The 20,157-nt window shown below is 39.7% G+C and overlaps 1 protein-coding gene across 7 annotated transcripts in view; it reads left to right on the plus strand.

Moving 5' to 3' along the window:
• The first annotated feature begins 1,381 nt into the window (after nt 1–1,381).
• IL33R (interleukin 33 receptor) overlaps nt 1,382–20,157 on the plus strand; it is a 33,698-nt gene continuing 14,922 nt past the window's right edge. The window contains exons 1-9 of one of the 7 annotated variants that reach the window (XM_088160056.1): nt 1,382–8,784; nt 9,475–9,646; nt 10,105–10,225; nt 12,873–12,962; nt 13,468–13,538; nt 15,709–15,910; nt 16,177–16,345; nt 16,426–16,588; nt 18,768–18,836. In XM_088160056.1, the coding sequence (XP_088016182.1) occupies nt 13,472–13,538; nt 15,709–15,910; nt 16,177–16,345; nt 16,426–16,588; nt 18,768–18,836 (670 nt within the window). In that variant the 5' untranslated portion in view covers nt 1,382–8,784; nt 9,475–9,646; nt 10,105–10,225; nt 12,873–12,962; nt 13,468–13,471. Of the gene's footprint in view, nt 8,893–9,474; nt 9,647–10,104; nt 10,226–12,872; nt 12,963–13,448; nt 13,539–15,708; nt 15,911–16,176; nt 16,346–16,425; nt 16,589–18,767; nt 18,837–20,157 lie in introns of those variants that run through there. The other 6 variants (XM_088160054.1, XM_088160053.1, XM_088160055.1 and 3 more) reach the window with 6 other exon arrangements.

A 20,157-nucleotide genomic window follows, 5' to 3' on the forward strand; every position in this document is an offset into this window, starting at 1 on the left:
TTCTGGTTTCTGGCTAATTTTCTGTCTGAAAGCATTGTGGGCTTTGTGGATAGTTCTCAGTATGAGTTGTAAATCACTTCACTTTTATGAATCTTGTTACTGTCTGGGTATGCAGTGTCTGACCCAATCAACTCCACATCACCCACCTGTCCTGTCACATCTGCAGCAGTGTGGGAATGTCTGCATGGAGGCTGCTGAGGCAGTAGGGAGCACCCTCGGCTCAGCCTAGCCTATGATCAATGTGTTACCTAGTGTGCAGCTCTGTAATGTCACCTGAGGATATCAGGCAACGTGTTTAAGACACAAGAGCCTCAAGATCCTCACTGAGCTGATCAGTGCTCTGGACAGAGGGTGTGGCCCTCACTTATGCAATTATCTGAGCAAAACATTCAGGGTTGCCTGCACTTGCTTGGGAGTCCAGTACACATTGCACACTTAATCAAGAGTATGTGAGGGCTCACTTGCCATGATTTGTCAGTCTTTGCAGGATGAATATTCACTGAACTCATATGTATTTTTTATTTTTCTTTCAGAATTTTATTACTTACTTCTACATTAGGGATGTTTATCTACCTTGAGAGATACCAGCTTGTCCACATTAGGTGATAAAACAAAGTATACTTGAGTTTTCCTTCTTTTAACTTTTTCAGCTGTAAATAGAAAGGAGATGAAATATGGTTTCTCCTTCACACTGAGGTATAGTTTCCACAGCAGTGGAGGGACCCAGAAGCTCCCAAATCTGCTGCTTTTGCATGCACATTTTTTCCCCAAATTCTCTGCTTTAATGCTTACAGTCTGCAGTTGAGATGATGGCCCTGTCAAGCTGTGTGATGAGTCTCTAGCCTAGATCTTGCCTCTGTGGAACAATACTTCATATCTCACTGGCAATTTGAGCACAAGGCAAGTTTCATTTCCATTTGCACTGGCATGGTGCTGAGTGACCAGTTGGCAAAGCCCAGAAGGTGAAGCAATGCCTGTAATAGAAGACCATGGCTCTAGAGAAGTGCTGCTGAGCAGGATGCCTACAGACCCTATGTCCAGCCTAGGTGGGTGAACTGAGGTTTCAGCAGAGCTGTGTGGTGCTGTGGGACATTAAGTGGCTAGTCAGAAACACCAAGGTAGAGACTGCCAGAAAGCCTGTTTCTCAAAAGGGTTTTGACACAGTACTAAAACTGGGATTTGGAATGGGAAACTGTTGGCATAAAATATTAGGTTTCCTTGCTTAGAAATGCAAAATCATGCCACTTTACATTTATTCTCAGTGCTCAAAAGCCATCAGTTTAATTGTTGCCTCTCTGGAGAAGCATTTTTGCATATATCTGCATTATGCTATATTTCTGAGCCACAAAGAATGGAAATTTATTATTGTGAGATTTTTTTTTTCCCCTAGAAGGTTTTTCTGCTCCAAAGTAAGAACATAGGGGAGGAAAGGAGCAAGCCCTTCCCAAAAGCACAGCTTGAGACCTTACAGGAACAGATCTCCAGACTCTGCAGGAATTCCAGATTTCATAGAAAAAAATCCTCTTTTGGCTCTTAGCAGAATTATTAATTACTGTTCTTGTGAGATGTAATTAAATAACTGACAAAAATAAAAAAGGAATTTAAACTCAAGTGAGAGTTACCTATACTTTGCATTTCTTCTGTTTCCCTGTTCATGTAAGAAAATAAGAACTGTCATACCAGCTTGCACAACTTCCCCCACCTACCATCCCCAGGTCTTTATCCTATTGCTAACCAAAAGCACAAGCTATCAGTAATGAGTGAAGAAGAAACTCTGCCAGTGTCAACCACAGGGGATGGACATCCTCAGTTTAAAGCAGCTTTCCCAACAGCACCTTAAGTGGTGATCAGTGTGCCTCTCCTTGAGTCATGCCTCTTGAAACCAATTGTGCATTTACTCTACTAACAACTTCACATGGCAATTAGGTTTGGGTTTTTCTTACGTGAAAGAGTAGTGTTTTCTGCTTTGACCCTATGTTTGATCATTTCCCTGTTTCCTTTTTCATGAGAGGTACCGCAAAATAGTTTCCAGTGTAATTTTCCTGGTGCTGAAAGTCCTCTCCTTTCTCAGCCACACAGTGACAGACAATTTAGTTTATTCTTGTATCAAAAGCCCTCTTTGCCTGTGATATCCTTTCTGCTCTTTTTAATAAATTCTTTTCGGGCTACAATATCTTTTTTTGTCAGTAGAGACAAGAATCACACCCAGTGCTCAAGATAAGGATGTGTTGCATCAGTATAATAACATTTCCTGTATTCTGTTCTCTGTTCTTTTGCTAGTAACTCTTCACAATCTCTTTGTTCTCTTGGTAGCTTCTGAACATCAGGCTTTTTTCAGACAAAATCCAAAATGGCCTGAAGATACCCTTTCCATGTAGCAAAAGATGATCACTTTGTATGTGTTTGTAGGATTATTTCTCTGATTATTCTCTGAGAATAGGGCTTTGTGTAGTTCAACAGCTGAAAGAAACCAGATAAAGCTAGAGGACACCTGATCTCTTGGCATTTTCCATGAAAATTTATCTACTGTCCCAAAGCAATCATTCTGCTACAGAACTGACTGGCATTTCAGTTAGTTTCACAAGTTCAGGGAAACTTCCAACTTTGGGAACTGAGTTTGGGCCTCATCCTGGAGCTTCAGTCCTGGACTGATGTGTTTGGAAGAGACAAGTAGAGAGTATGGCTGTTGGGTTCTGGCATGTGAGGCTGAGGTGGTGCAGGAGGGCAGGTGACGTGCTCGTGTTACAGAGTGCAGAGCACACCCTTCACTGCTGGTGGGGGAGGTCTCGGACAAGCTCGTTCCTGCAGGCTGTCAGCTGCAGAGGATAACTTCAGGAAGTTTGGCTTACGGTCATGGACCCTGAGAGCAATTGGGCAGGAATGCTTGAAACCTTCAGCTCTTTGAAAGCACTGATGTCCTCAGAAGCTGCTAGCAGCCTGCAAGCTCTGCTGCTGGCTGTGGGGACGAGGTGGAACAGAGATGCTTACAATTGACATTCTTGGATATGAAACAGGTGAGAACTGATCTCCATGTCTGGCTCAGTGCACACTGAGGACTCGTATTTGTAGTGTAGGCGTTGATTAGCTGGGGGTTAATTTCCTCTTGGAGGAGGCAGGAGCTTGGGCTCCATTGCCTCAGACAACTGCCTCACAGAAGTCATGGCCCCAAAATCTGAAGAATAAATTACTTTAAACGTTTATCTTATGTTAAGTGACTCCATCATTCAGCATTGTTTTCCTGTAGAACTGTGGATTGCCTATATTGTAATGCCTATATCCTGTGGGGAAAGAACATGGGGTAGAGTTTCTACTGTGTCCTTCCTGCAATGTCTGCTTCTTACTGGCACCTTGCAGGACAAATTTTTGAACAAAGACTCGCAGATCTGTGAAGTAGTCCTGGTGAAGACCTGCCTATGTTTGCAGCAGGCCATATTTACATATAGGTTCTTTTCCATGTAGAATCCTAGAGGAATTAGGATTTTGGCCTGGTTGACAGTGGCAAAGTGAGTAATTGATATACCAAGACCATGTTATACAGTGGTAGTAGGCATGGTGGCTATGCATAAGAATAAACAGCTCATTTTATGTTGATGGGAAAAGAAGATTGGCTTCTGGAACAGCTCATCTCCCAAGAAGATGTGCAGGAAATCATGTGGAAAACTGTAAGAAGGCTTTTAATAAAGACAGGATTCTCAGATTGTGAGGGAAGGCAAAACAGATTATGTTGAGTTTCTGTTTTCATGGTGGAGAAACAAGCCTGAAATCTGGGGTAATAGGTGCTAAAAGGCATTCTGCATACCATTTGGTTTAGTTACAGTTTGCAGAGGTAGGCAACAGTCTACCTCTCATATTCTCAGAAATTTTTAAAGCTGGCCAAAGTGGGAACATAGAGTACAATTAACAGCCCAATTTCTGACATAGTCTATCCTAATTTTCATGTGAATAGCTGCTGAGAGCCAGGCCTAGAGAAAGCTTTCAAGTTTACAGCCCTCCCTGTTTTTACAGGTGCTCTAAGTTCTAAGAATTAAGTGCTCTAAGAATTTCTGAACTCTACCAGAGGAGTGCTTGGTGTTTGGATGGCTGGCGCTTCAACTGTAGAAAAAACTAACAAATACATTGATTTTTTTTGTTAGAGAAACAAATAACTTGGTTGATATTTCATTTTTATGAGAAGGCTTGTTTTTCTTTCCAAAATACTTTAAACTTTCAGGGAATGAAAACTCCAAGTTGCAGCCAGATCTGATAAATGCAGTAAGATAATATTAAAGAGAATAAAAGTTATTCCAAAAACCTAGTCCATAATCTAGAGAAAAAAAAGGAAGACATTTTCCTAATTAGTGGTATCATAATTTTTATTTATAACTAAAGCTCTGCTTTTGCATGCTGTCAGTACGTCATGACCCTCTTTATCAGTGACATTAACTTCCAGTAACTTGTAACATTACAGAACATACAAGACTATTTAGTAAGAAGTATTATAAACCACATATTTTGTCAACAGATTATCTTCAGTGACTTTCCAGAGAATTGAAATTCATTTTAGTTGTGGAAATTAATAAGAATTGTGTTTTATGCATCCAAGTTATGATTTCCAGAATGCTACATATTTGTAGATATATCTTCCTAAGAAATTGTGTAGGAAAAAGCCCTTTGTTCTCAAGGAAGAGGTCAGATAGGAACAACAGAGATGTGCTAAATAATTGTTTCCAGAGTAAAAAAAAATGGACTGTGTGCTGCATGGAAGGAAGTTAGCTTCCCATGCAGTCTGAGGGGAGTGTTGGCTGTAAGGACCTGGGACGTCTGGAATGAGTCTATGATGCTGCACCAAGAACTGGCCTCTTTAACTTAAAATTGGGAAGATTTCACTTATGGACATCTTGTTTCTGCCCTGAAGTTATTTGGACGTGAGAGTGATGGTTACTTCAGTGCTTCTTTTGTATATAAACTTAGGATAGACTTCTTGCTCAAAGATAATTGCCTGTTCAGACATGCTCACCTCTATACTGTAAGGCATTCTGGCATCTAAGGACAGGACCACCTGTGGGAATGGAAGATTCTGCAGACTCAGCAGAATGTTTGAATTTCTATAAGGGCAACAGATGTGCTGCACAGATCCTCTCTCTGGTGGGCTTTATGGTCTCCCCATGGGGATCCTGCTGGTGGCCTGGTGACATTCAGACATTCAGAACAGCTGCTGTTATTTTCATTCTGGTTGGCTGTATTCAGACCCTGTGGGATGGCAGTGCAGCTGCTTTCCTTTTGGGGCAAGGCATGGAGCAGAGAAATTTAGAATTTCTTTAGAAAAGGAAACTGGTTTTAAGATACAAAGGCTTTGTTACTGATGTTATGGTTTTTTGTTTGATTATTGTCCTTGGCCTGACAAGCATAACTATCATTGTTAGATCTTTTATAAACTACTGGTGATGAAATAGCATAGCGAGTAATGTATCAGTGTGCAAGCCAAAGGAAGTACTTGCCACTTGCAGGACACATATTGAGAAAGTAAGAAAATTACAGCCTGAAAAATATTCCAGCCTGAAAAATATTCCAGCTTTCCAGCTCTGTTCCCAGCCAATAAGCTGGCCCAGCTCAAGGCTAGGGAGAATTTCTCCCAGGGTGATAATTTACTCAAAATAAAAAGGAATTAATAACAAGATAGAACACCTGTTGTGGTGCATGACCAGGCCCTGGGAATGGGGTGTCTTCTCTCTGAACCGATCACCTTTCCTCTACTCTTGGAATTGCGAGTCATGCTATAAAACCAAGTGTGTTTCTCAATAAACTTGTCTCTTTCTTCCATGAAAGATGACCATGTAGCTGTGTCTTATTTCCGCCGCACATAAAGGGTTAAAACCCCTCTCCACGGCTACAGCCACCCACATAAAAAAGCCTTTTAAGGCTTATAAGGTTTTCAAGAAACCTTATACTTACTTGAAAACCTTATACTTAATATTTCTGGCTTGGTGGGATGAAGGAATGAGATGAGTAGGGTAAAAACACTGATGGCTTTGTAAAACTTAAATTCTTATTAATCCTTTGCTGTCTACATGCATGCCCTCACTGCTGTGTGGGAGCCTGCCGTGCCAGTTGACCTTGCCTGGCCACCATGGCCCCACCAATCTGCTCTATTACCCCTTGCAATAGGACAGGGGGAGGAAATACTACAAAAAGTCCATGGGTTGAGAAAAGGACAGGTGGATGACTTACCAATCACCATCAAAGGCAAATCAGACTCAGCTTGGGGAAATTATTTTAATTTGCCAATTATTAACAGAGTAGGATAGTGAGAAGAAACCCCAAACTAATCCCATCCTCTCCCAACCTCTCCCTTCTTCCCAGGCTCAATTTCACTCCCAAGTCTCTTACCTCCTCCTCCCAAGTGACATAGGGGGATGGAGAACAGGGGTTGCAGTCTGTTCATAACATTTTGTTTTTGTTTCTTCTTCCTTCTCTCACTATTCCCCTACTGCAAAGAGTGTGTCCCTCTCTAAGGAGACACTTCACAAATTTCTCCAGTGTGGGCCTTCCCATGGGCTAGAGTTCTTCACACACAGCTCTAGTGTGGGTCTTTACATGGGCTGCAGCCCTCAGGAACAGACTGCTCCAGTGTGTGTCACCTTCCAGAAAATCTGCTCTTACATGGGCTCCCCTGTGGCCTCAGTTCCTGCCAGGAACCTGCTCCAGCATGGACTCTCCATGGACTACAGCTTCCTTCAGGTCACATCCACCTGCTCCAGTGTGGCATCTTCCATGGCCTGCAGGAGGACAAACTGTCATTATGATTTTCCCCATGGTCTGAAAAGGAATCTTTGCTCCAGCACCTGGAGCACCTCCTCCCCCTCCTTGTTCACTATAGGGTTGTCTCAGCCCTCACTCACAGTTGCTGTGGAGTAGTTTTTACCTTTTCTTAAATGTGTTCTCACAGAGTACTTGCCAGTGTTGCAGATGAGCTGAGCTGTGGCCAGCGTGGGTCTCTTTTGGAGCTGGCTGGAACTGGCTCTGTTCAACATGGGGGCAGCTCCTGGTGTCTTCTCACAGAAGTCACCTCTGTACCCTCCCAAGTTTTGCCAAACCAAATACACTCTGGTTAGGAATGTGTCCACCAATAGTGTCTTCTTAGGGTAACTGTCTTGAATTTCCCAATGAAAGGAACGATCAGAACTATATAGGGACCAGTCCCTTTATCACCCACAATGTGGGTGGTACTGGGACTGCATGATCAATGATAAAGGCCAAGGGAAACCTTTGCCTTGGAAAAAGTCCATCTCTATTAGAATACTAGAAACCTTGAAAGATCTTTATGATTTGCCTTTTACACAAAACATGAGATGCCTTTGCTAGCCACAAGAAGGGCACCATGACACAGAGGAACAGGAAGAACACTGCAGCCTCAAAAAGGTGGATCCCCACCAGCCAGAAAACATTAGACCTGACACAGATGCAAGCACACCCAACAACAGCTTCCCCTGCCATCCCACCATTTGCCAGTTCCACCAGAGTTGCCTGGGTTGGCCTCAATAAATGGAGATAGTGAAACCTTTCCTGGCAGGGAATTCACTTATGTCTGAATGTTTCCCTGCTGTGTCCATTGACATTCTGCAAGTAGGGTGCAAAAACTGTAGCAGCAAATATTTCCTGGCTAATAGAGTTAGGTATTAGGCAAGCAGGGCTAATGTGCTGCTAGTCTAAGCACTGCTTCTTGCAGCAAAGTGAACTCTGATGTTGTGAAATTTCTGTTTCCCTATCTCTGCTTTTTATCTCAGGACTTTATCTTTCAATGTCATCGTTTTTCCTCTTGCATGGTTGAACTCCTAAGATACCAGTAACTTCTTTCAATCTGGGTTTTCATTTTTTGTATCTTGTGTGACTTTAGCTGTGTATTTTTCACAGCCTAGAAGAAATTTTGCCAACACCTTTGAGTTAAGTTCATACACTCATGCTGTGCCAAAACGGTCATTGAATCACTGATGGTTGAATCTCTGGGTCATTGACTCCTAGTACTGGTAAGGACCTGTGGGGCCAGCTACCTTTATCTTGATACCAATACTAAATTGTTCTTTAACACTGAGTGGCAGCTCCACTAGGTTCCCAGCAAATTTCCAGTGCTTCACTACCTTATCTTTTAAAAATATTTTTCTGCTGTCTTGCTTAACTATCCCCTGCTTCAGTTCAAACCCATTACTTACCTCTTTGCTTTGAGAGCAGATGATTTCAAAGAAATCTCGAGGTATTTCTGTAAGCTCTTTCTTTCCATGAATTTATCAGTAGGATTTTGTTTTAGAAGATGGGCCCAAAGTTATGAGGCATTCAGCATTGATTTTAGTTTCTTATGAAAGCTGTAGAATGGCTTTTGCTCAAATGGTAACTATCCTCTTTAGCCAGGAGCTCAGTTTCTCATCTGCACCATGATCTGGTAACAGCCTGGGCAGCAGACTACAGGATTAAGGGCTCTTCTGAGGTATGGAGCAACACTATAAGCACCTCTGATCTAAGCTTCAGTGGACTTTGTGATAGAATAACCTTTTATGTGTCCAGGCAATTGAAGTTAGCTTTACCTGACTGTATTTAACTTTCCCTAGGTGAACCTGACATTAGAGGATATTGAACCCACTACTGTATGAAGAAAGTTACTCCAAAATTTTTCTTCAGTCTCTCACATCAGGAAATGAAGAAGACCTTGATTCTCATGAAGCCTCACAAACTTGAGCAGGGAGTAATTTGTGAGCTTTTGAAAGCAGGAGTCTGAACTGTTTGACCAAACATTGTGAGATTTCATTGTTGCAGGTTGGTTGGCTTCTTTTTTTTTTTTTTGTCATATGGGAAGTGCAACCCCCAGACCACTTCAAAGGAAGTGCTGTACCAAGAACTGGGGAAATCGTGCATGTGACATAGGTAAGATTTTTGCATACTGGCATATAATTGCTACATCTTTGGGTATTGATGTGGAGTTGTTGCATGCTGACAGTAGAGTCCCAGGAACACTGGAAGGGACAAATGGAATTCACAGCTCTGCCAGGGAAGGGAAACAAAAGTTTGAATGACCATAGGATAAAATCTTCTTTCCCTCAGAGACTTCATTTACTGATGGTGCAGATAACTGTTTTTTCAGCACCTTCTTTGATCAGCTTAGCTTCAGTGAAGCAGTTTCCTTCATTAAAAAATTATTCCTGATTCTCCAGAGACTTTTCAAGCTGTTCTCAGGGAGCTGCTGCTTAGCTAGACCACACTAGGCTGTTACTTGTTTTCAAGCAATATCTGTTTCAAAGTGCCTTCTGCCATCTGAATGTCCCCTCTCTGTGCTCCCCAGACAGCAGATTTTTTGCACTATAATTGTGCTAAAAAGAAACAACTTGCAATAAAAGAAAACCTTTGCTAGTGGTAAAAATATCTGATTAACTGGAACTTTAAGATGCTATCTCTTATAGGCACTTAAAGTAAATTGCTACAGTAATTTCCATATTCTGCTCTATTCAGTGGGAGGTGCCTCAGAATGAAGCTGTTTATCTTGCTGCTACAGATATGAACTGCCCAAGCCAGATAAAAAGAGCTTACAGTAATATCTGGTACAAGTTAAGCAGAGAAATCCCTGCAAGAGACCCATCCACAGAGAACAAGCCATTTCTCTGTTTTCTGAATTTTCCAAATGGTAGGTTAAATTTTTATATTTTTTTATACTTAACCAGAAATAAGTAGAAGTATTTGATAAGAAAGTTTATTTCAGTTCACTTATGTGCTTCTTTATCTCAAGAAATAATATTAGATTAAAATAGTGGGTATGCTTCCATGATAGACAGTGTTGGGAGTAACATAAAAATTTACCTTGTAGTGAAGTGTATGTAGAAATGGATTTTGCCATCAGTTTCCTGGCATATATTTTTACTAATGAGTCAAATACACAGAAAATCTTTACTCTGCAACTGATTTTTCAGAGTTTAGTATATTTATGTTTTTTTTTGTTTAAAAAGATTTTTTAATAATAATGTGTATATCAGTTCCAGAAATTCCATGCTTTAATACTGAAATTCCTAAATTTTACACCTACTGCTGTAATTGTTAACTCTTGTGAATGCTAGTTCTGAAATAAGTTCTGTTTTATTGTTGCAGTTTTAATGGGATATTTTCAGTCAGAATGGATTTTCTGGTTTGATAGAAGAATGAAAGTCACTTCCAAAAAGAGTGTGGGTTGTATCTGTCAGTAAAAATCCCACAAAACTGCTCTTTTATGGTATGTTTACATTGTAATATCTGTTAAGTTTTTTTGGGGAGAAATTGCAATACTATTTCCAGGTTTTGTTAGTATGCAAGGTAATATTTGTCATTTATATAAACAGTATTATAAACATTTTGTTGGAAAATAAAATTTTGGAAAGAAAATCAGATATATGTTACTAACGCAGTTGGCTTCAGAGAAGCAATGAGTTAAGCCCACAGACCACTGCTTCTGCAATATGCACAGTGGGTTCCTTCTTCTCTCACCTTCTCTTGGTAGTGGATCATTAGGAGCTAGGTTTTGACCTCCTCAAATAGTTATCCCAAATTTTGGATCCAGTGCATTTTCAGCACCATGCTGAAGTTTTCATTTACAGAGCTTAGGCTTACACTCATACCACGCAGTCATTCTAGGCTGTAGGAAGAAGCTGTAAGGCACTGTAGAACCAGTCCTTCTCTTGCTGTTTTCTGTCTGGACCTGCAACCTCTATTTCACTTCATATTGGGGTAATTTGTTGTTTACTGCTGACTTTGGAAAATGCAAACAGAATTACCTTTTAATTGCATGAGCTCTTTGAATTTTCAGGGTACATTCGTCTTTTATTAGAGCCCTCTATATTGTACACATTCACACACACAAACCCCAAACCCTACTTGAACTGCTGCTGATTCACAGAATCTTAAAAATGGTGGGAAAATCAATAAAATAATCATCAAGTTTGGTGAGGATCATCTCAGTGCAAATATTTTGCATTCTTTTGGTGCAGGCTGGTAGCCCAGTATGTGTAAGGTCTCTCAAAGGCATATTTTTTCAGTAATCATAAAGCTAATTGCAACAACTGCCAAGTATGGAGATAGGAAATTATTAATTCCTTACTCCTGAATCATCTGGCACTTGTTAGAAAAGTTGGTGAGAGTAAGTAATTGGCTGTCTCCCTTCCTGGAAATAGATGTATCACAAAAATGGTGAAAGCACATCTCCTTGCAACTTTCTGGTAATCACCAGCCTTCCATTTCTAGGGCTGCAATAGCACTGGCAATAAGGGACTTGCCAGTGTCTCCGGCAGTGATACTACTCGTGGCTAAATTCTTAATAAACACTTAAAAATAAAATATCAAATGAGAAAAACCCCTTCATTTCAGAAAGACTCCAAACTTAGTCTATGAAATGATTTTCTTTAAAAATCAATCCGTTTAGTTTTTGTCATCTTGCTGAGGTATCACTCACTTCAACAGTTAAGGCAGTTAATGTAACTGCTGGCACACCTTGTAGGGGGCAAATAAGTTGCTGAAACAAAACCAAACACTTGGAGGGAAAACACTCCCAGTAGAGAAGGAATATTCTGGATGTTTTTGGTCCCTGCTAGTGATGCCTTGAGAGGCTACCTGGAACAGAGGCTTGACAGTGTTAAAGAATGAAGTAGGTATTTAATAAAAGGCCTTCAAAGGATACACCTTGGGCAGTGCAAGAGCCCGGCCATGGCTCTACCCAAGATGGACTCTGGGCCATGAGTTTTCACACTTTTTAAAGTTTTGGTCCATTTACACATTGGGGTTAATTGTCCAATTGCCACTTCAGGTGAAGTCCCATCCTCCCAGTTTGCTCAATCCACTGTTGTTTATACTTTTTGGGCCTGAAGCTGCAATGGTGTCCTTAGTTCTCAGACTGGAAAAGGATTGTTTTGTCCAACTAAACTATGAAGAGAGCTTGCTAACACTCAGTGAAGTTCAGAGTTATATACTAATGCAGTACGGAATCTGGAAAATATGAAAGCTAAAACTTAAGGCATGAGTAGTGTTAGAAATAACTTCTGGGACCAAGCCTCGTGTTCTAAATGATGAACAAAGCTGAATGCTTTACTATGCTGATGCTGTGAATTTCATTGTGCCATTTTGTGACATATCTTTTTCTCCTAAAGGTCTGTCCAGTCCCAGGTCATTCATGAACTCTGTTCTGGGCCACCTTGTTCATTCCTTCCAGGGCAAAACTTTTGATGTTAGTGTTGGAAAGTACCCTCTAAAAATCAGTTCACCTGGCCTAAGGTTTCCTTAAAATTAAAGACGTCAATCGATTTGCACTTTTATGACGTGCTTTTCTCCAGCAGTAATGAAAGCAAGTAGATCCTCACACATAATATTTCTCCAGACTGGTCCCTCACTTCCTGTAAAAGGCATGGCATCAGCTTTGCTGTGACATTGCTGAGATGCTGCTTTTTTTGGTCTAAATCTCATCCTTCCTGTGATTTGTGAATATACCTGCACAATACCTACAGTGGAATTCTCACACTTTTCTATTCGAACACTATATTTTGTTATTGTTTTTCCAAAGTTTAAGAATAAACCTCTGGATATTATTAAACCTTCAAAAAAGAAGAAACTTTCCATGTCAATACTAAGCCGATGATACTTCTGAAAGCTTGAAACTGAATTTGCTCTGAATTTCAGACTTGGCAAAAACATAGGACTTGATAAGTCTTGTCAATGTTTATTTAGTCTGGAAGGTTTTGGCACTGAAATAAAAATTCCTTGCAGTAAGTGTGATGACAGTACTTATATTTCTTGCCTGTTTTTCACTTCTCCCCTTGTTCTCGCTATCTGCAAGATAGATTATATTTTCTTTCTAACTTGATTTCACTTGAAAACAACTTGTCTACTGTCTCTAGGACTCTGTGACTGCTGCTTACTCATACACCACAATAGAACCCATTGCTCTGTGATCTGCAGTGAAGAATTGGATTCAAAGCTTCTTAGTGGTAAGTAGAATGCTTATGGCTGTGTAGTATAGCTGGATTGCATGCTTGCTGTCTTCTGAGGGTATTCCTGGATTAGGTCAATTTACTGCCCAAGATCAAATGGTCAGGTTTTTTTACCTGTATGGGTTTGCTGGAGAGTTCTTGAGCCACACCATGAGGTGTGAATTACAGCTGGTGTGTATCAGTTAGACACAAATGAAAACATCAATGAGATACAGGATCTGCCCTGCTGCTGTTAGCTAAGTAAAATATTATGCTTCTTTACTTACCTTTCTAGTCCATTTCTTCAGTTCCCCTTCATCTTAGCACTGTTTCTGACACTCATCTGGTTTTGATCATACTGCTAAACACTTACCTAGAGAAGCTGTCACTGAAGATAACTCACTCACTGCATGATATAATTTCAATTGTCTGTTCACTTCAATTGTCTGATGTACACTGATACAGCATTTCTGATGCAGTCAGATTATATTCTAAGATATCAATGTTTTTCTTCTTAGTTTAGAAATATGATGGGGCATATAGATTTGATTCTCCTATCTACCTTCCTCTCGGTTTCCATGACATCTGAAACATGTAAGTCATGTTTTAAAAATACTTTCGGATAAGGTTTGTTCTGTAGAAATGAGTAGGCTGTTTCCAAATTGGTGGTTTTATTTTTAAGCCTAAAGTTAGTGAGTTCACCTCAAGCCAGAAATCACAACTTAAAATCTAGCTTTTAGTGTATATTAAAATGCACCAAACAGTGTCCATTTCTATGACAGCAAGTCTAGGTTCAGCTTCTGCCACTTGGCAGAAAGAAAAGAGTCTTCTTGAAAGAATTTGAGAGTAGCTGGTGCTCCAGGTCCCAGCTAGGCACAAACTCCAAGAGCATGCTTTAATTGCACGGAGCAGCACATATGCATGTACACTTTGTTGAGTCAGGGGTGTAAATGGATGCTGTCCTCCGTACAAATGCTTTTTAATGTCCTGAACATTAATATTTGGGGGTGTTAATTGAAAAATGCAGTGTAACAATGATGTTTCCCTGCACAGGGGTGTGTCCAGAGCAGTGAACTATTTCTGATGGGCCAAGTCTACTGACTCAGCTATATAATGCTGACCAGTGACACAGTGTGGTACAGCACTCATGTACTTCTATTCTCTACCTGAGATGCTAATTTATCTGAAAAATTCTGTAGGATATGATCTCTAAATATTTATCCATATTGTCAATTTTAAAATAAGAATGCTAAGATTCAAGCAAATTAGATTTATTAAAATGCCAAATTTTGCTGGAGAATTTGCCAAGAGGATTTTCATGGATGTCATTGAGTTTAGATGAGGCCTTTCTTTTTCATTGTCTTCTCTCTCCACACTGTTTTTCCTCAAAGAAATCTGTATTTCCATTGTGTTCCACCTTTGGCAGGGCAATGCTGCCTTTTCTGACCCCATGATGTGTCCCAGTGTCTTTGCAAGGCTTGTGGGTGGGAACACTGTTAGAATGATGGGGTTGGGGCTACTCATACTCATACCTGGCTAATTTAGGAGCCCCAAATGAATAAGCGAGATGACAATACCGGTGGAGATGGACCACTTCTTTAGAAAGAGCCAGAGCAGATGTGTTCATCATGTGGAGACTCTCACCTCCTGATTTGTGCACCTACATGTCTAAAGCCACCACTGCCAAGTGTCATTTTTGATAGACACTGTCTGTTTTGGTTAATTGTTTGGTTATCTACTTTTATTTTCATGCTGCCTTATCTACTACAGTTCCTCTGCCAATCTCAATCTTTGTCCTCTCACCATCCTTACTGATACTCCATCTTTTTCTTTTCAGAATGCAATTTAACTTTCAGATTAATATTTGTTTTCAGTGGCCAGGACACTATTCAGGTACCTGAGCACTAAAGTATTTATCAAAATTTTTTGATTCTAGTTTCTCAGAATCATTTCAGTATTCAAAAGTAGAAGTATACTCAGTTAAAAAAAAAAATTAAAAATGTAGTGTCTTACTCCCAAATTTTCTAATGTGTGACCACATGTGGTTTATTTTTCTAAGCTTCTTACTTGTCTCAATTATTTTTGGTATCTTTTCACCTTCCCACTTTCTCATCAGATTCTTCCTTTCAGGCTATCACATTGGTTTCATTATTTCCCACCCTGTTTTCAGGAACTTCAGAGACAAGCTGGTTTTTTTGGGTTTTATTTCATTTTATTTTTCCTAAGGATCTAATCTACAGACTTCCTTCTGTGATTTTTTCTTCCAGGAAAAAAATCAATTTAATTTTTTTGTATTAAAAGGCAGAAAAAAAGCACTAATCTATTGCATAAATACTCATTATACTGAAGTAAGAAAAGATAACTGCATTAAAGCCATTATTTTTTTCTGTGTTTTAATTAGTGTTTTGAATAAAACCAGTATTTTAGGCAAAGATTTACATAATAAGCTCATTATAAGGAAACACTATTTTTTCAATTAAGTCCTCTTGTTTTTTACTATGTGTGCTTAGAACATAGGGATTTGTTTGTTTGTGCCCCCCACAGTAGTTACTGTTTTTGGTAACAAATGGCTTCATAACTCAAGGTAAACAAAATTTTTATAGAAAAACAATCTAGTGAAAATAAGCTTGCTATGTATCATCTCTGAAAGCTCAAGGAGGGTGGAGGGACATGGTTAGCCTACTGATCTAGGGATGCCAAATTCTCTGTTTCAGTGGACAAAGGTTTACTTTATCTGAGATTTTAATATTTTGCTCATTTGCAGTTGATCCTGTGGAAGGTGAGGCTTTAGTTATAAGATGTCCCAAATGGAGTTCATCTGTGAAAATCACCTGGTATTGCATGGATACTCATAAAGTAATTCCTGTGGAAGAGGATGGGTCACGAGTATTTTCCATAGAACAATTTCTTTTTTTTCTGCCAACATCTAGAGAGGATTCTGGGAACTACACTTGTGTAACACTTTTGTAAGTGCCACATGGAAAGTGGAAGGTGTAAGACTGGCAATAATATATATTTTGATAATATATTCTAATTCTAATTTGTGTAAATGATGACTTTTCTCTTAAGTTTTCACCCTGCAACTGCTATATTTATGGCAGAGCATTAAAATCAAGCTGTGACTGAAATACAATAATCATCCACATTTATAGAATGACACGCATTTGTTATAAGCATTAATATATTCAGTATAAAAATGCAGTCACTGACATACCTTATTCCATTTTTAAAGGTCAAGTAATCGCACCAAGTCCTACAATGTGAGTGTGCAAGTGCATTCATACAAGCCAGGAGCATGTTTCCCAAGTCGGACTCATTACCCAAATGACACTGGAAGAGGAAGAGTTTCTTGTCCTACCATTGATAACTATAAGAATGCTACCATTGTCCAGTGGTATAAGGTAAATAAAACCCTGATAGTGCCAGTGTAGGTCAGAATACTGAAAAGCTCTTTGCAACCGAATGTATTTTTATTTTCCAGGACTGCAAGCCTCTTCAGGGACAGAGATACTTGAAGGAAGGAAAATATATTTATATTGAGAATCCAAGAAGGGAGGACGATGGTTATTATACTTGTCAATTTATTTATACCCATAAAGGAAATATTTTTAATGTATCAGCAACAAGAATTTTCATAAGTGAGGGTAAGACAGTAATTCTGTAGCTTGCTAAGATAAAAAGACTAAGGTCAACTTAGAGCAAAGGAAACTCCTTTTGCACATTAAAAAGAAAAAGACTTTTGGTTGGTTTGCTTTATCATCTTGTCTAAGATTTAGATCAGCTTTATTAGATGAATTTTGTGGATGGTCATCCACATAGAGCAAGATGGGGTAAAGTTAGACCTGGTCTCATTCAGTTTTCTGTTTAAAATACTCTGATGACTCTGGTAAGGTACTGTGGTTGGTAGAGCTCTCTGGTAGCATATTTCTGAAATGAAAGGTCTCCTCAGTGGGATGCCACAATGCTCTGCTTTCTATTTTTTGAGGGCAGCAGAATTTGTGGCTAGTGAGAATTGTCTGGTGATCACTAGATCAGTCGTGTGTTGATGGCCTACAGCTTAATGCCTCTTGGTCCATCTCAATCGTCTGACATTTATTTGATAGTAGGACTGAAAAAAATTTTTAAATTTGTTTTGAATGAGATAAAATGAACAAGATATATACAGAAATAGAAAATAGGATGGATCTCAGTGATTACTATGTTTCTGTGATCTTGAACATTGCTAATATGACTGAGGTGTGTGGACTGTGGATTGCCTCTAGGATGCAGTCTCCTCAGGGAGGCTTTGTATTTGAATGGTGGTCAGGAAAGGGCACACAGCAATTTGCAGTTTCAGATTGCATCAACTTGCAAAACTTCAAAATGAATCTTCAATTCTGAAATCAGATCAGTAGAAAAATAATCAGAAAGATCTTTTCTTGGGGGGTGATGGAGGGCTTGAGTTTGGCTCATGTGGTGGTTTTGTTGCTGTTTAGTTCGTTAGTTGGTTAGTTAGTTAATTTATTTTTTAAAAAGTAATGTCCGTTTGCAGACTGAACATCAGGCCTTTTTGCTCTGGGGAGGCACACAGCTTGTGGGCAGAATGCAGACTTGGAGCGTGGGAGCCTTGGTTGCAGTTTTTGTTGCTGTGCCCAGATCTCAGTAGCAGAGTTCGTTCTGATTATTCTGAGTGGGACAGGAGACAGATTTGAGCAGAGACCTAGTTCAGGTCTAGCTGAGAAATGTGCTTTTCCTCCTTTTATACCTGCTGCTCTACATGATCATGATCATGCTTTACATGATACTTCTCTGCCTAGCAATTTTTGTTTAAATGTACTTGCATCAAAATTTCTCTAACTGTTCTGGAATACTGTTCTTCCTGGGTTACAACAAAAATTTCTGGGTTTTGTTTGGCCCAAAGACATTCAAATTAACAAGAGCCTTTTTTACATCCAGGCACATCTTGAAGTTATCTAACTTTCTGTTGAAATCCATACAGAAAGAAGAGATTGCAACATAGCATGTGAAATCTGGGCTGGGTCTGCTCCAGGTTTTGCTAAACTCAAAGTACTTAATGAAAACTTCTTTGAGTTTTTATCAGACCTTATCAGATGACTGGAGCTGTTCTGTTTTGTTAATATTAGAGAACTATGATGTGCATTCCTGTTGCTTTGTAGATCCATGCTGTTCCAGAGAATTGGAATGCTGGCAGCTAAGAACAGCATAGTCAGATAGCTGGGAAGTTACTGGCTCTCTCCTGACTTCTATTTTATCATATCCGGTCAGTCTGGGGAGCAGGAACTGAAATGTGTTCCTACAGATTCTTTTGGGTTTCACAGAGGTGCCTTGAGATGAAAAGCTTAATAAGGAAAGGGTTAGAAAGCAATATGTTTGGAGTTCAGATACTGCATGAAAGTACATATTAGCTATTTAATATAATGGATATGAGTAATTTCTCAAATGTCTCTTAAAAAACCCCCAAAACAGCTGAGAAAACATACAAGCCTATAATACCATTTGCTTTTTTTCACCACTCAGCTAAAACAGGATTTCAAAAACGAATATTTTCCTTACTTTCTATGTGCAAAAATTAAATAGATAGGGAGAAAATACTGAAAATATTAACATGTACATACTCCCCAGTACAGAGATACCTCCCAGTACAGAGATATTTGGTTGTAGGAATAAAACCAGATGATCTCAACAGGTATGTGAACACTGTTAGTTTGCAATTATGTTTTGTGATCACAAAATATTAATTGTACAGATTACAAATCTTATCTTGCAAAATGCATTTTCACAACTTGCTGATGTGTGTTTTATTTTCCTCTTTAATTTCTAAAGTGAAATACTCACCTCTACCACCTCAAATCATATTTCCAAAGAATAAAGATGTAGTAGAAGCAGAGCTTGGTGAGTACAAATTTTAATTTGTTTTTAAATTAACATGTTGTAATGGTCTAGGAAACATGGGTATCTTCAAGAAGATGTAATGATGGAACTTTTCATCACAGTTTTGCGCCCTAATATTTACCAGATTTAATTGCCTCCAGGTCCCGGGGTATGAAGTTAGGTGTAACTGATGGGTTATTTAGACATTAGGTGAAGTTAAAGAAGACTTAAATAACTTTTTCTACTTTCACTGGGATAGACTAGGATTATTCACAGAGTGAATCATTACATCTCAGCTGAAAGGTGACAGCTTCCATCCACTTCAAAGAGGGCTGTGGTGAAATCCCTGGAAACTGCTTGATAGTACCCCTAAGAGGGAAGGATGGACTATTCTTGTGACTAGAGCTACTCCTTGCTGCTTTCAGTCCCCATGTGGAGACAGTGCCTGTGTCTCTGCTGAGGGTTGAAGAGAGCAAGGAACTGGTTTCTGGCCCTGAGGCTGAGGAGCACTGCCTGTCTAATATCCATGTTGGCTAGCAGTGATCAGACCAGCCTGCTTGGAAGATACTGGGAGGGCTGAAGGACAGGACCAAGCAGTGAATTTGGACAGAGCCATTTGGACAGCTCATGATGTGGAGCTTGCACCTGGCTCCCTTCTATTCAGGGCTATAGATGTTCTCAGGGATTCAGATTCATTCTGTGTAACTTGCATCAGGACAAGGCGTTTCTGGTAGGAGTAAGAGCTCTCTGGGGTTTGTCTGTAGTCAGTGGAGAAAGGTGGAGCTCTCCAGCAAGAGATTAAACTCATCTGAAATCTAAACAGGTAATCCAGGATGCCTGTCTCCCAAGGCAAGTAGGATGAGGCTGGGCCAGTGGCAGAAGGGATTGGAACTACCACTCGTCTGTTTCTGTCCTACAGCAAGACTGCTCTGGTAGCAGATACTGTAGGGGTGCACAGCCCTCTCTGTGACACGTGCTGGGGATCAGAGACTTGTTAGTTGACTCACATTCCTGTTCTCTTTTTCCTCTTTCCCCCAGCTGTTTTGTTGCTCAGAAATTAGATGGTCTCTGCTTGAGGTCAAGCTTTCTCTACTAAGATGGTCAGTGCCTCTGTGGGCTCTGCCTGTTACTCTGGCACTGCTTACATGGAGCAAATTCACTTTACATTTAAAACCCAATTGCTGTACTGATTCTATTGTCTCCTCTTTACAGAAATGAAGAGATTTCTCCATGCTCCCTAATACCAATTCATGATCTAACCATAAGATTTGATAATCTTATCTAAGACCTGCTTAGAGGCAGACTTACATGGAAATTTAACATGTTTTAATTATACTTGCTT

The sequence above is a fragment of the Sturnus vulgaris genome, chromosome 2 (assembly GCF_052056855.1).
Source record: "Sturnus vulgaris isolate bStuVul1 chromosome 2, bStuVul1.hap1, whole genome shotgun sequence".
Lineage (NCBI taxonomy): Eukaryota > Metazoa > Chordata > Aves > Passeriformes > Sturnidae > Sturnus > Sturnus vulgaris.